This window comes from Pipistrellus hanaki (assembly GCF_964339955.1).
Source record: "Pipistrellus hanaki genome assembly, chromosome: 17".
Classification (NCBI taxonomy): Eukaryota; Metazoa; Chordata; class Mammalia; order Chiroptera; family Vespertilionidae; genus Pipistrellus; species Pipistrellus hanaki.
In genome coordinates, this window is record NC_140519.1 from 28,219,887 (window position 1) to 28,236,805 (window position 16,919).

General features: G+C 37.4%; 1 protein-coding gene across 8 annotated transcripts in view; it reads left to right on the top strand.

Moving 5' to 3' along the window:
- Positions 1-16,919, top strand: part of ENPP2 (ectonucleotide pyrophosphatase/phosphodiesterase 2) — an 80,160-nt gene that overhangs the window by 11,599 nt on the left and 51,642 nt on the right. For all 8 annotated transcript variants that reach the window (XM_084864958.1, XM_084864960.1, XM_084864953.1 and 5 more), the window contains exons 4-8: positions 3,136-3,261; positions 5,598-5,658; positions 7,488-7,585; positions 7,857-7,936; positions 9,080-9,199. In XM_084864958.1, coding sequence (XP_084721084.1) covers positions 3,136-3,261; positions 5,598-5,658; positions 7,488-7,585; positions 7,857-7,936; positions 9,080-9,199 — 485 coding nt within the window. The remainder of the gene's footprint in view (positions 1-3,135; positions 3,262-5,597; positions 5,659-7,487; positions 7,586-7,856; positions 7,937-9,079; positions 9,200-16,919) is intronic.

The following is a 16,919-nucleotide window of genomic DNA, read 5'->3' on the forward strand; positions in this document are numbered from 1 at the left end:
AATTTATATGAAAACTGACATCAACTCATTTATTATTTCTGATTTGTTTGTTTTCCCCAATTAAGAAATGCTTTATTAGGTTGTTTTTTGGGGTTTTTTTGCACAATACATTTTCCAAACATTTTGGCATTTTGGGGGGAAGAAAGGGGAGTTACTTTCCTTTGGAACTTCTCCCAGTTCCTCAGTTGTGAGTCTGCAAACTTAAATGCTGAGAACCTTGTAAACTACACATATGGATGGAACAGATGTTTCAGCAGAGTCCGTTGGCTCTAAAACATTATTTCAAACCAGCAGCCGGTGTTTGCTTGGCAGTGAGGAACTAACTAACATTTTACGTTTCCTTTCTATGTGGTGTATCTTATCCCTGACGTCATGGCAACCATCTGGATTCCTGATCTCAGAGCCCCTTGCAAAGTTTAATGGATCTCCTGGTGCTAGCTTAGCCTTTTCTGAACGTAGCTCATGCCTTTCTTCCCAGGTTTAATAAATATGGTCTACCATAACATTTTAGAACTCATTTATTATCCACGCATAAAGATAACATATGCCAAATGTGGAAGAATCAAATATCAATCAAGTATTAAATAACCACAAAAGGCTAAAGGAAACAGTCTTTGTGATTCTACTTTGCTGATGGGAGCACTCTTTGGAGATAAGCACAATCAATGTTTCAGTGTAAATTCTGATTATTTTGTGTGTTTCTATATTTATACAAGTGTGTATGTATATGCCTTGTGAGGGTGTATCTGTATTTACATATCTTTATACACACCATCCTTCGAATGCCTACATAGTAGTCCATTGAACAGATATAACCTACTTCATTGAGAAACTGATCAGCATTTATATTTCTCTCCATTTTTACTATTATTAATATATCATTGAATGTTATTCATGCATATTCATATATTTGTCTATTTTCCTCAAGATAAATTCATATGAGTGGGATTAAAAAATATATATATGCATTTAAAATTTAAATATATATTACAAAAATTACACTCTCAACATTTATATTCCTCTCCAAGGGCACAAGAGCTGCTACTCTATTTTCAGCAGTTCTCATTTTAAAAAAAATATATATTTTATTGACTTTTTACAGAGAGGAAGGGAGAGAGATAGAGAGCTAGAAACGTTGATGAGAGAGAAACATCGACCAACTGCCTCTTGCACACCCCCTACCAGGGATGTGCCCACAACCAACGTACATGCCCTTGACCGGAATCGAACCTGGGACCTTTCAGTCCGCAGACCGATGCTCTACTACTGAGCCAAACCGGTTTTGACAGCAGTTCTCATTTTTAAAATGGATATCCTCATTTTTAAAGTCTCTTTTTCAGTTCTGATAGGTAACTGTCTTATCATCCAGTAAGGTTAAATGCTTTTATGCTTATTACCATGCTTGCTTTGAAAATTAGGCAGTTGATTGAGTAATACCTTGCATTATAGTTCACTCTGAACCCTGAATTTTTAAAAACTTCATTATCCTATGAAGTAAGTAGTTCCTCAATAAATCAAACTTGTTAATAGTGATGCTGTTTTGCAAGCAAATGGATTTCCTTATGGGATTTGGGAAGGAATAAAAGTATAATATGTTGGAGGGTGGAATTATCCTTGAATTGGAGGGGGAAATCCCATGATCTCTATCAGTCAAAGTAACTTTGGAAAATGGCTGACCATTGAGACTAGAAAGTTTGGTTAAAGGAATTCCAAGCATTTAATTTCTTGGGAAGAGAAGGCAGTGGAGATAGGAGAATGAAATCAGAAAATGGAATCAGGATGCAAAGATAACTCTAAAAGAATGGAAATGAAACAGTAGTGGCATGATTCCCTAGAATGGCAAATAATATCTCTTTATCTATTCACTTAACAGTGGTGTGGCTTAGTAGACTATTAATAAGGAGCAGCATGGCTTTCTAAAATCATTGCCTTCCCCTTAGGATATATTTTAGGAGATGAACCCTTGAAGTGTCTTGTAGTTCAGAAGAGGCTTTCTTGACCATTCTCTCTCAACCAGAGACCCAACCCTATCACTGTCTGTCAGTGCCTCTTGCTGTTTCTTTCCTAGCACTCAGCACAATTTGACATTATCCTGTTTTCTTGTTTCCTTCCTTATGGTCTGTCTATCCCAATTGGAATGTAAGCTCCATTCAGACAGGATCGGGTCTTCCCTCTTCTTCACACCTAGAAGGTGGAAAACATAGTAGAAGTGTTTATTGAAGAAATGAATTTACTATGAAAGTGTCTCAACATGGCAATCCTGAATTTAGAGTCATATTTTATTTTCATGGTCATTTCCAATGGGATGGAATAGATGTCATGGAATACTACAGTGTGCTAGGCACAGTCTCAGGCATTGGAGACAGAATGGTGAAAAAGGGGGGACGGTGCTTTCCTGCCTTGGAACTTATAGTCTAATGGACAAAAAAGCCAAAACAAAATATAAAACACTCTCTTTAAAGTGAAAATATTACTTTTCTGAAAATATTCCCTGGGGAGAATTGAGTTGTGAGCTCTCAATCAAGTATGCTCCGACAGAAATCCATGACTGGCCTCCTGGCCTTCATGAATAGAGGGACTCTGACCTCTCTCATTGTAGGTAGCGCTCCACTTTGGTGAATGATTGGAACTTTAGATGTTTTTAATAACCCTTTATACTCTTTTTAGGACTTTAACCTTCAGTGCATCCAGAAGTAGATAGAGGGCATTTAGTTACACTATCATTTATATATAAATCAAGCTGATTAAAGTGAAGTAAAGCTACTTCGGAAATGAAGAGCTGAGCTATAGTGACTATGCCTACAATGGTATACTAGTATACCCCCTATTACAAAACTCAGATCCTATACATTTTATTGGGCCTTTTAGGGGAGTTTGCAATCAGTAAGGGTTCCATTTTTCCCCCTAAGGAGCCTGATCATGTTTGGCTTTGTACTCTGATTTAAAAATCAGGCATTCATTCTATGTGTAAGTCCTCAAAACATCATCTGGGCTTCAGGCCAACTCTAATTTCACAAGCAGATGAAATGATGTGGGGCTTTTAGCTCTTTTTGTTGGCAACCCTTGTAAGCAATTGTGGCCTCTTTCATTTGGTTTGCGTGAAGCAGCGAAAGTGTTTTCTTGTGCCGATTTCAGCTGGTGGCTGGGAGTGTACCAAGGACAGATGTGGAGAAGTAAGAAATGAAGACCACGCTTGTCACTGCTCAGAGGACTGCTTGGCCAGAGGAGACTGCTGTACCAACTACCAAGTGGTTTGCAAAGGTACATGTTTCCTTGAATTGGCTTGGGTTTTAAAAGAATAAAAACTGGTGTGGCTCAGTGGTTGAACTCAGCCCATGAACCAGGAGATCATGGTTAGATACCCAGTCAGGGCACATGCTTGGGTTTTGGGCTCTATCCCCAGTAGGGACCATGTCTCATTGCTGATGTTTCTATCTCTCCCTTTCTCTTTCTCTCTCTGAAATTAATAAAAATAAACATGTAAAAAAATAAAAACAAAAAAGTAAAAATTGGAGATAGTCCAAGACATCCTGGCTATTAGGGATAAAATGCCTTGGCTATGGGCTCTGGAGGAGGAAGTGAGAAGTGCCTTTACATTTCTCATGATCCTTCTTAATTTTGCTTTCCTGCATCTTATTGATCTGAAATAACAAGGAAATAACCCTAAGATAAAGCTAGAACCACAGTAATGAAGAGATGTTTAAAGTTCTTGGCTTGGTTGGTTTCCTAGAAGCAGAGCCTGAGAAAGGAATGCCATACATGGATTTATTGAGGGAATATTCTGCAGAAAAACCCATATGAGAGAGTAAGGGAAGTGGGGGCAGAGGGAGGCGAGCAAGGATGTGGTCCCAGGTTAATTTTCACATTGGGCTGCTCTACTGCAGAGCCACAAAGGTAAATTTGAGTTCTTACCCTGAGGCCAGGAGTCCTGACAGTTGTAAGCCCAGGCACTAGCAGCAGCCGGAGGAGGTAACTATGGAGGTTGGTAAAGAAGGTCAAGACATCAACAGCTCCTTCCCTACCCCGAAGCCATGCATGCATGTGCACTGACTTTGGATGCATGATGATTTTCTTCCAATAATTAATAGTGGACTACCAAAAATATAAAATATGCAGTTTCTGTCTTTAAGGAGTTTCAGTTGCCATGCGCCCACTTAGAGAAGTTAATGGAAAGATTCAAGAATCTTTATGTAAAGTTTGCTAGTCACTTTTTAGTGTCTGACTTAAGTTCTTCTTCCTAGCTATGACATGGAATAGTCAAGAAGAGTTTCTGATAAGCATAGGAAATCTAGACAATAACATTGTAGTAACTATGTATGGTTTCAGATGGGCACTGGAATTATCGGGGTGATCATTTCAGAAATTATATAAATCAATGTCTAATCACTATGTTGTACACCTGGAGCTAATATAATATTATATGTCAACTGTAATTGAAAAATTTAAAATATTAAAAATAAAAGTTAAAGAAAAAATTTGAGGGAAAAAGCAAATCAGTTCTGAAACATGTGTAGTATTTGGCTGTGGCAAGAAGGTATTACATTAATATTAAATTAGGAAAATTCCCCCTATCCAAATAATCATTCTCTGTTGATAAAGCATAACTTTGATTGAAAATTTGTTTCCTCTTCCCTTTTACTTCCCTATGTAATAAATGTACCAATAAGCCACAAAGGCTATTAGATAAGAAAATAAAGAAAAAATCCGAGGTATCATTGGTCATTGGATCATTAAACCAGCTTTTGCTGGTTTCAGTACTTTTGTGAGGCCCATGCATGCACCCTGGGTTATTACATATTAAGGAGCGTGGCACTTACTTACACAGTTGTTAGTACTTAGATTCTTGTTGACCAGAGAGATTTTCAAAGCTATTTACATGGGAGCAATTTCTCCAAAGTCTTGCTCACAAATTTTACTCACGTTTAAGACTGTGATTTTTGTTTGTTTTACAACAATTTAAGGTAAATTATTTTGATAATTTTTATTTTCCCTAAAGGAGGCCAAATTTTTTTTTAAAAAAATCTGAGTTCTTTATCTTCTCTGTTCTTAGAAGATGTAGTTCGAGCTCTTAGATCTTGGTGGAAGATAAAAGTGAAAGAAAGCATTGGTTTTTATTCCTGACCCACTGACAAATAACCTATTACAGTCTTCCAGCTATCGTCCCTGTCCCTGCATGTTCTAAGCTTTTCCTCCCAACCTAAGAAAAGTGGTGCCATGCTGTCTCTGGCTTTGAGATGTTTGGGGGAAGGAGGAGGGAGGATGTTCCATCTAATGACCAAACAGTTTATTTCTGGAGGGAAACAAACATGAAATGTTATTCTTTGACGCCACTGGTGTTTTTATCTAGAAACCATTTAGACTCCGAAGGTTCGCATAAACAGCACTCGGGGTTATTAAACCTTAGATTTCCCATTGTGTATGGGTGTGCTTAAGGAAGCCAAACCAGACACCAGGCTTTATTTTTGAGTTTCTTTTTAGATGGTGTCCCATAAGCAACGAATATCAAGCAGGACACAGGTCCTGGAATTGTACTCTTCAAGGCTATGGGTGGCACTTATAATTTGATTCACCAATACATTGACCCATTTTCCTTATAGGAGAGTCGCATTGGGTAGATGATGACTGTGAGGAAATAAGGACACCAGAATGTCCTGCAGGGTAAGTGCATTTTATGAATAGTATAAAATTTAATGTATTAATTGATGAACTATCGCAGGATATAGATGGGCAAATGCTTAAAAAGGATGTAAAATGAAATATACTTATACAGGTGAACTTATGAATAATACAAGTCAAAAGCTACAATATGCATCTTGAAATAGATAAATTCACAGAAATATTTTTCCTAACACTTTTGACATATCAAAGACTAGTATTCTCTATTCTCTGACGTAGCTGGAGATTTTACAAAGTGAATCTAAATGTCACTGAAGGAGGAAAGAAATGTTTCTGCAGAGACTTAGTTTTTTTGTGTGTGTATTTGTGTGTATTTTGTCCTCCTCTAAAGTGCTGCTTTTGCCTTTTTTGGAGGGTGGAGTGGAGGGAAGACTCTAAAACTCAAATATATCACCTGAAATGGTAACATCTACAAGATGATGTAGAAATTTGACCTACCATCAAAGCAGAGTGACACCCCAATACTCAAGTGGGACCAGCAGAAGGCATTTATTATGCTTTTTAGGAAACTGTTGAAAATGCATAGACCCTTAAAATGCCAGTCAGAAAATAATTTGTCAACAAATGTGTTTCATAAATGTATTCGTTGGAACGTGTTTTTTGTTTTAAGCATAGCTTGGGACACCAAATCTAAGTGTTCATTTATTTTAAATTTATTTTTAATACATTTTTATTGATTTTAGAGAGGAAAGGAGAGGGTGAGAGAGATAGAAACATTAATGATGAGAGAGAATCATTGATTAGCTGCCTCCCACATGCCTCCTACTGGGGATTGATACCGAAACTTGGGCATGTGCCCTTGACGGAATCGAACCCAGGACCCTCCAGTCACAGGCTGATGCTCTACCTACTGAGCAAAATCAGCTATTATAACTAATTCAAATATTTAGATATTGTCTCAATTCTGGCCTCCTTTTTTAACTGTAATGGGCCACCTGAATGTCTTTGGACTGTTAGAATGGGATAGCAATGATTTCTGCCCCCCAGTGCATAAGTTTTTGTATACTGGATCACTGGTATAAATGATAAAAGAGGTATGAATTGATATCTTAAAGCCATGGTTGGCAAACTGCGGCTCGCAAACCACATGTGGCTCTTTGGCCTCTTGAGTGTGGCTCTCCCACAAAATACCATGGCCTGGGCAAGTCTATTTTTAAAAAATATATATATATTTTATTGATTTTGTACAGAGAGGAAGGGAGAGATATAGAGAGCTAGAAACATCGATGAGAGAGAGTCATCGATCAGCTGCCTCTTGCACACCCCCCCCCCCCCACTTGGGATATGCCCGCAACCAAGGTACATGCCCTTGACCGGAATTGAACCCGGGACCCTTCAGTCCCCAAGCTGACGCTCTATCCATTGAGCCAAACTGGTTTCGGCAGGGCAAGTCTATTTTGAAGAAGTGGCATTAGAAGAAGTTTAAGTTTAAAAAATTTGGCTCTCAAAAGAAATTTCAATCATTGTACTGTTGATATTTGTCTCTGTTGACTAATGAGTTTGCCAACCACTGTTGTGTGCAACCATAACTGCTCTTTACATTGTGAAAAACCTTGTTTGCAATGTGAGAGGCAGCCATGAAGGAAGTACATTAGGGGATATCGCTCCCTTCACTGGCTATTTTATGACTTTGGCCATTTAACTCTGGATTTAGGTGCCACAAATGCTAGGTATGTGGCTGGAAGCCCAGCAGTGTATAAGTATCTTTGGTTTCATCTTGGAAATCATTGGTCCCAATTATTTACAATGACTCGGCCTAATGGAAACGCTGTGGCAATCATTTTTCTAAAGCTTAATGTGTTACATTTCAGGTTTGTTCGCCCTCCATTAATCATCTTCTCTGTGGATGGTTTCCGTGCCTCATACATGAAAAAAGGCAGCAAGGTCATGCCTAACATTGAAAAACTAAGTAAGTCATTTTCATACTGTGTTCTCATCTGTGATCCATGATCTGCTAAGTAACTGCTCAGCTATGGGCTGAGATCTGTGGACACATGACTGGAAATGTATTTTGTTAAGCTATGGGCTGAGATCTGTGGACACATGGCTGGAAATGTATTTTGTTAATGGAAATATAAAAGTAAAGATTAACACGTGCCTTTGGTGGCTTATAGAATGGGTTTTATGCACCAAGTGATTCCTGCTGGTTCTTTTGTTCTGATCTTAACTTCTGTTTCCAGGGTCTTGTGGCACACATTCTCCCTACATGAGGCCTGTGTACCCGACGAAAACTTTCCCCAACTTATACACTTTGGCCACTGTAAGTATTTTTTAAAAAAATATATTTTATTGATTTTGTACAGAGAGGAAGGGAGAGAGATAGAGAGCCAGAAACATCGATGAGAGAGAGTCATCTATCTACTAGGGATATGCCCGCAACCAAGGTACATGCCCTTGACCGGAATTGAACCCGGGACCCTTCGGTCCCCAAGCCGATGCTCTATCCATTGAGCCAAACCGGTCCTGGCTGTAAGTATTTTTTCAAATGATATAAATTTAAAGGGCTGATTTCTTCCTGAAATGACTTTTAAAGGAAGATTTAAAAAAAAAAAAAACATGTTCCTTAGTGTTCAAAGAAAATGTTTCTGTTTCCATCTTATCTGCCTCAGCTATACACAGAAAATGCCTTTTACAACTCAATGTCAATGTAACTTTAAAACAATTTTTTTTGGTACAGTTCTCTCTGAACACACACATTAAACCTCTGAATTTTTAAATAAAAATGGTGACTTAGCCGAACCAGTTTGGCTCAGTGGATAGAGCCCCAGCCTGCCGACAGAAAGGTCCTGGGTTCGATTCCGGTCAAGGGAATGCTCCTTGGTTGTGGGCACATTACCGGTAGTGGGGGGTGTGCAGGAGGCAGCTGGTCTATGTTTCTCTCCCAGCGATGTTTCTAGCTCTCTATTCCTCTCCCTTCCTCTCTGTAATAAATCAATAAAATATATACATTTTTAAAAATATATATATTTTTAAAGGGCTGCTATGTTTTAATTTTCAGATACTTCCATTTCTACCTTGCTTTCTTCTTTAAACACATCCTTAGTTATTTTAATTATTTTTTGTTTGGGGTAGAAATTGAACTAGAAAAAAGGAAAAATGTATGTAGATATAAAAATGGTTTTGGAGCTACATAGTAAATTTTAATTAAAGATTAATTTGGCATAATAAAAAAGTGTTGCCATCTTATTAAATTGCACTAGTTGCCAAATATTAAATTTCTTTATAATAATGTCAAGTTTATCAGATGTCTTAAAATCAGTTCATAGGTAATATTTATGTTTGCTGACACATATACTTTTAGAAATTGTTTCTATAAAACCGTCTATGATAAGAAAATTTATAATAGAATTAATGTGGGTGGATTATTGTTTAGTGATAACTTTTTTTTTTTTTTTACTCAAAGGGGCTGTATCCAGAATCACATGGAATTGTTGGCAATTCAATGTATGATCCTGTATTTGATGCCACTTTCCATCTTCGGGGGCGAGAGAAATTTAATCATCGATGGTGGGGAGGTCAACCGGTAAGTTTTGCATTTTTGTGTGTGTGTCTATGTATTGAAACATTTCATCCCCAAATTGGTTTCCAACAAAAGAAGTGTATATAATTTCTCATGCTTAGCAATGCTTCTTTCTTTTGTTAGTATGTATATATCTGTAGGTGTATGTGTGTATATAATATACTGGGTGGGGCAAAAGTAGGTTTGTGAGTGCATAAATAATTTATTCTTGTGTTATTTTTATATGGAAAATAATATAATTAATAAAAATAATACTAGAAGAAACTGTATTTTGTGTACTCAAAACTGTAAACCTACTTTTGCCCCACCATGTACATGTATATAATATGTAGGTGTATCTGTATTTATACATGTATGATGTATTTCTATAGGCATGTGTATACATGTGCATTTATAATGTATATATACAGATATTTGTGTGTCTGTGTGTACGTTTATGTGCGGTTATGATTATAAAGCATAAGATGAAATATCTTCATTAGGGTGATAGTGGTGGAGATGCTGACATAGGGATGAATTTCAGAAACATTTTGAAGAAGGAATAGCCAGACATTAATGATTTATTAGATTTTGGGGTACAATGAGGAAAAGGAGTGAATGACTATTACTACCCCAAAATTCTGGCCCAGGTGACATGTGAATAGAAATTCGGAACTCAATGAAACCCACAGTAATTTAATTTTTTTTGTTTAACCCAACTTTTTCAAAGTCCTGGAAGTTCCATATAATATGTGGAATCCTACGTTGCTGCTGGACCAGAAAACTAATACTTTGAAAGAAATCATCCTATTTACTTCAGATTAAATGGTTGAGCAGAAAGTAAAAAGGGGTGTAGATGGCTTTCCACATAATATTTTTCCTGTGACCATGTGCTTGGTTAAAACAATTGCTTTGGTCAGACATGAGCAAAGCAGCAACACAGGGCAATGGTTATTGAAAGTAGAGAACTGACTGAGGGCAGAAGGATCAGAATCCCCACCGGAACACAACCTGGTACACATAGTCAATCAGAAACCTGTTGAAGAAGAATGGCAAATGGTTCCATCTCATGTCAACTGTGACTGGGGGCTGTGTCACCCTGGGGTACTGGTTAGGAAAGAGGGCTGGCAGACCTCTGTGGGATCACCATGGCAAGAAGAGCGGACAGGGGCTGCACACATTCGTGTGTTTACCATCCTGAAATGATCTCATACCTGGAAATGTTTGCTGCTATCTGTGGGCAAAATGGAGAATATGAAGTAAGAAGAAAAAATGGTATTGCCCTATGAGAAAAGGTCACATAGAAAAATATTCCTATCGCATAATAAGTCAGCATACAAGGCTAAATAAGGACTTTTCATTAAAAAAATAAACATTGGAAGACTTCCCGTATGTCTGTAGAAGAGTTTCTTTGTAGTAGAGGGCCTGATTCTGCTGTCTATTCAGGCTGGACTCCCAGAAGTCTAGGGTGACCTAGGTTATGAACATTGTGACATTTGTTTACAGGGTGGATTTCACACACAGAGTTTATGATAGAGGAACAGTGTATGTGTAAATAAAATGATTGAAATTAGAACACCATCAAGCTGTTGCTAGTTGGTCTTTTACATTAATTTTGTCATGGAAGCAGACTTGCCTGGAACCACAAAGGATATAGAGATAAATAGTAATTTTATCAAATTGGATCGCCTTCCACCAAATGTTGACATTAGGTTTCCCCTGGGTTGACATGACTCAGAAGATGAGTCCACACATTCATTAACTTCTGCAGAAACGGAGCAGAGGGATTGCTGTTAACCGGCCCAGTGAAGTGAAGCTTCTGTCTCGACTGTGTTTGCCTGTTTCCTTAATGACGCTCAAAGTTGACACATTTGACCAAGTTTAGTCCTCTCCTAATGCTGACCAAGATTTGTGGTGAAACTGATTTTGCTTCTATCTTCTTGAACAAGGCACCACCGTAAGAATTCCAAGGATCATAGTAGCTGTAATTTAAAAACATATTTTATTGAAATTTGACCTATAGGAAAAACATGGGAAGAAACCATAAAAAAAAAACTATAGTATAAGAGTATAAGATACTATAATTAGTATAAGAAGAGTTACACCTTAACAAATACTTCTTAAACATTTATATCCTCCTCTGAGAGGCTTGTACATTTCATAAAATCACCAGTAAAAAAAAAAAAAAAAAACCAATAGGAATAGAATATTTATAAAAATATAATTAAAATATTTATAAAAAATAAAAATCTTAGATAATTAAATTAAACTCAAATTATTTTTATGGAGTGATGAAACCAGGAAAGTCATTTGGCTAAATAATATAGAGATCTGATTAAATGATGAAAAGAATCACTCTTAACCTAGTTTAAAATCTAATAGATGGGATGAGGCGTTTGTACAGTGTCTATTTGAAAATTTGAATCTCACCATTAGGCCCCCCTCCACCAAATTTCTATAATTTAATTTCATCTTTTAAAAAATCTTGATGTAGCCACTTCAGCAAAAGTTGAGTCTGCTTTTAATTTGTCCATCTTTAGAATGTGCTCTTAAAAGTTGTCACTCACTCTATGATCCTACATTTCCCATACATATTTTAATGGAATTTCTTTTGTTGTTTTAAGATTTACTTTTTTCTCATTACAAATGTTCAGTACTCTTAATGAAATTTTTTTTTTAAAGTGTGTTTGTTTGCAAACTCTCTCTGCTATAATCCTGTAATTTCTCATCCTGAGTTATCTCAGTGGGCAATTCCCTGTTTAGTTTAAATCTGGACCTGAGCAAGGTGGAGGAGGAATGAGACTCCAATGGGCCCACTACATTGGGGATCTGAGAAACAAGTCCAGCGTTCCACCAGATGTGCAGTCTTTTAAAGCCCTAATTTCTGGAGGAAGGCCTTTCTAAGAGGAGCAGATACATTATCATCACTTCTCCAGTTGCTAGGCCCACTGCCATTTCCTACCAGTATTGTGATATAATGAGCTGGTCTTGAGGCCATCCTCAACAATGATGGTAATCTAAGAATGCAGGAAAGATGGTGAGTTCAAGAAAGAGACAGCAAAGAGAAGAATGACATTGGAATAGAGTGAACGTCCCAGTTAATTGGATTGACTTGAAGTTTCTTTTTGTCTCTTTTATTATCCCGCTAGTGGGAGGCTTTACTTTCTTTTCAGGAAAGTTTTATCTTTTCTTTATTCTGTTGTTTCTTTCCCATATACTGCCAGAAATCTGTATTTCTTTCTCTTTTGACTATATATTCACATGCTTAGGATGGACTCTTCTCACCTGACCCCTTGCTATAGGCTCTAATTTATCTTTCAAATTGCAGTTGAAATATCTGCCCCCAAGTAGGCCTTGCGAGGCTCTCCTATCCCCAGCTAAGCTCAGGGACCCTCCTTTGGGTTTTCATATGATTTCTATAATAAATTTGACCGTATCATTTTGAAACGATTCACATGTCTGCTTTAGGGCCTTGATTACTTTATTTATTATTCGCAGGATCTAACCCACAGCCTGACACATATAGGTGCCCCACTTATGCATTTTGAATAGATTTGTTTTGCACCCCCATTTGCCTGTATTTCCTTCCTCCATCACTCACCTTCTTTGACCCTAACCACCTGGAAGGAGTCACACCAGTCCATAGTCTCTTCTGCTGGATCATCCCACAGATTTCACATCCTTAGTTTGTTCTGACTCTAATCTCAATGATTGGTTTACTCCTGCTGGTACCGGACCTCCACCCTTCCCTCAGGTCTCCCGGAATTCAATGCATCTCAGGTCTGTGGCTTTGGATGCAAAGAAGTCATTTCTCTGTAAAGAACTGCTTAGAAAGATTGCAACACTGATTCATGTTTTTGAAAAGTATGTTTTGCTTATTTTCTTTTTCAAAACTCCTCGCCTTCTCCCACAGCTGCATCCTTTATTTAATTTGAGAAAATGTTGGATTTCACATTTAAATCCTTCTGGTTGCAGTGGGAAAGCTTCCCTCCTCCCCTCTGCGCTGCCGCGACCCCCTCCCCCTGCCCCCCACACATCCCTTCCATGATAACATATCAAGAGGGTACAATATTATTTCCACTTGTCTCTTTCAAACTCTAATATCTAGGACACAAATGCTGAAACCTGTGTCTCTTGATAAAGCAGGGAAATGGAAGAAATATTGGGATTAATGGCAGGTGTGTCTAAACCCAGTGTCTTTGCAGCTCATTTTTTAAAAATATATATATTTTATTGATTTTTTTACAGAGAAGAAGGGAAAGGGATAGAGAGTTAGAAACACCGATGAGAGAGAAACATCGACCAGCTGCCTCCTGCACACCCCCTACTGGGGATGTGCCCGCAACCAAGGTACATGCCTTTGACAGGAATTGAACCTGGGACCTTTCACTCTATCCACTGAGCCAAACCAGTTTTGGCTCTTTTTTTTTTCTTCTTCTTTTTTTTTTTTTTTTTAAAGCTGTGTTGTTTTATCAACCACTGAGGAAATTTACATTGCATTTATATTCAGGGAAATCATAATTCCATTTATCTGAATTAACCATTTGTCTCTCATTTCTCTCTTTTATGGCCCTAGGGGTTCTATTTCACTTTTCTTCTTTTGAGCCAATGATATAGTGCCTTTTTTTTTTTTCCTCTGTAACTACTAGATTTAACTTTAAAAACATATGACTATACAATCATAGTAGGAGATTTCAATACCCCACTGTCACCCTTTGACAAATCATCTAAACAAAAAATCAGCAAAGAAATATCAATCCTAAATGACTCGCTAGACCAGATGGAATTAATCGACATCTTCAGAACATTCCACCCCAAAGCCACAGAATATACATTCTTCTCAAGCGCACATGGGACATTCTCAAAGACAGACCACATTTTGGGACATAGGCAAAGTCTCTTCAAATTCAAGAAGATAGAAATCATATCAAGCATCTTCTCAGACCATAGTGGCATAAAACTGGAAATTAACTACAATGAAAAAAATCCAAAGAAATCAAACACGTGGAGACTAAACAGCATGCTATTAAACAAGGACTGGGTTACCAAAGAAATCAAGGAAGAAATTAAAAACATCCTGGAAACAAATGACAATGAAAACACAACTATCCAAAATCTATGGGACACAGCAAAAGCAGTTTTGAGAGGGAAGTTCATATCCCTACAAGCCTATTGCAAAAAACTAGAAAAAATGGTAACAAATGATCTAACTCTACAACTCAAAGAGTTAGAAAAAGAGCAACAAGAAAAGCCCAGTGTAAGCAGAAGGAAGGAAATTACAAAAATCAGAGCGAAGATAAACGACATAGAGACCAAAGAAACAATACATAAGATCAACAAAACCAAGAGCTGGTTCTCTGAAAGAATAAACAAGATAGATGAACCTCTAGCCAGGCTAACCAAGAAACAAAGAGAGAGGACTCAGATAAACAAAATCAGAAATGAAAGAGGTAAAATAACAACAGACCCCGCTGAAATACAAAGGATTGTTACAAAATACTACGAACAACTCTATTCCAACAAACTGAACAACCTGGAGGAAATGGACATATTCCTAGAAAAATACAACCTTCCAAAACTCAATCAGGAAGAATCTAAAAATCTCAATAGAGCAGTGACTTGGGAAGAAATTGAAACAGTCATCAAAAAGCTTCCAGCAAACAAAAGCCCAGGGCCAGATGGCTTCACAGGAGAGTTTTACCAAACATTCAAGGAAGAACTAAAACCTATCCTCCTCAGACTATTCCAAAAAATTCAAGAGGAAGGAACACTTCCAAACTCCTTCTATGAAGCCAGCATCACCCTAATACCAAAACCAGATAAAGACAACTCAATGAAAGAGAATTACAGGCAAATATTCCTCATGAACATCGATGCCAAAATCCTCAACAAAATTCTAGCAAATCGGCTCCAGCACAGCATCACAAAGATCATACACCATGACCAAGTAGGGTTTTTCCAGGAATGCAAGGTTGGTACATTATCCGCAAATCAATAAACGTGATACATCACATAAACAAGTTGAAAGATAAAAATCATATAGTCATATCAATTGATGCAGAAAAAGCATTTGATAAAATCCAACACCCTTTCCTGATAAAAACTCTCAACAAGGTGGAGTACAAGGATCATACCTCAACTTAATAAAAGCTATATATGATAAACCCACAGCCAACATTATACTCAATGGGCAAAAACTAAAACCATTCCCTCTAAGAACAGGAACAAGACAGGGATGCCCACTATCGCCACTCCTCTTTGACATAGTACTGGAAGTACTAGCCATTGCAATTAGACAAGAGGAGGAAATAAAAGGCATCCAAATTGGAAAAGAAGAAGTAAAGTTATCCTTATTTGCAGACGACATGATATTGTATATAAAAAACCCAAAAGACTCCATTAAAAAACTAATTGGCTTAATACATGAATTTGGCAATGTAGCAGGATACAAAATTAATGCCAAGTAATCTATGGCATTCCTATACACCAACAGCGAATTTATAGAAACAGAGACGAAAAAAGCAATTCCATTTACCATCTCACCAAAAAAATTAAGATACCTAGGAATAAACTTAACTAAGGAAGTAAAGGACCTATACGCGGAAAACTACACGACACTGAAAAAAGAGATAGAGGAAGATGTAAACAGATGGAAGAACATACCATGTTCATGGATTGGTAGAATCAACATCATCAAAATGTCCATACTTCCTAAAGCGATCTATAGATTCAATGTACTCCCCATTAAAATACCAACAGCATATTTCACTGACCTAGAAAGAACTCTCCAAAAGTTCCTTTGGAACAATAAAAGACCCCGAATAGCCACAGCAATCCTGAGAAAGAAGAGTAAAGTAGGAGGGATCTCAATACCAGACTTCAAACTGTATTACAAAGCCACTGTTCTCAAAACAGCCTGGTACTGGCACAAAAACAGACATATAGATCAATGGAATCGAATCGAGAACCCAGATATCAACCCAAATCACTATGCTCAATTAATATTTGACAAAGGAGGCATGAATATACAATGGAGTCAAGATAGTCTCTTTAATAAATGGTGTTGGGAAAATTGGACAGATACATGCAAAAGAATGAAACTAGATCACCAACTTACACCATACACAAAAATAAACTCAAAATGGATACAGGACTTAAACATCAGACGGGAAACCATAAAAATACTAGAAGCATCCACAGGCAACAAAATCTCAGAGATATGCCAAAAGAACTTCTTCACTGATACTGCCCCTAGGGCAATGGAAGCTAAAGAGAAAATAAACAAATGGGCCTACATCAAAATAAAAAGCTTTTTTACAGCAAAAGAAACCATCAACAAAACAACAAGAAAGCCCACTGTGTGGGAGAACATATTTGCAAATGTTACCACTGATAAAGGTTTAATCTCCAACATCTACAAACAGCTTATACAACTAAATAAAAGGAAGATGAATGATCCAATTAAAAAATGGGCAATGGACCTAAATAGAATATTTTCAAAAGAAGACAGAAGGAAGGCCAAAAGGCACATGAAAACATGCTCAAAGTCACTAATTATCCGAGAGATGCAAATCAAAACAACAATGCGGTACCATCTCACACCTGTCAGAATGGCCAACATCAACAAATCAACAAATGACAAGTGTTGGTGAGGTTGCGGAGAAAAAGGAACCCTCGTGCACTGCTGGTGGGAATGTAGACTGGTGCAACCACTGAGGAGAACAGTGTGGAGTTTCCTCAAAAA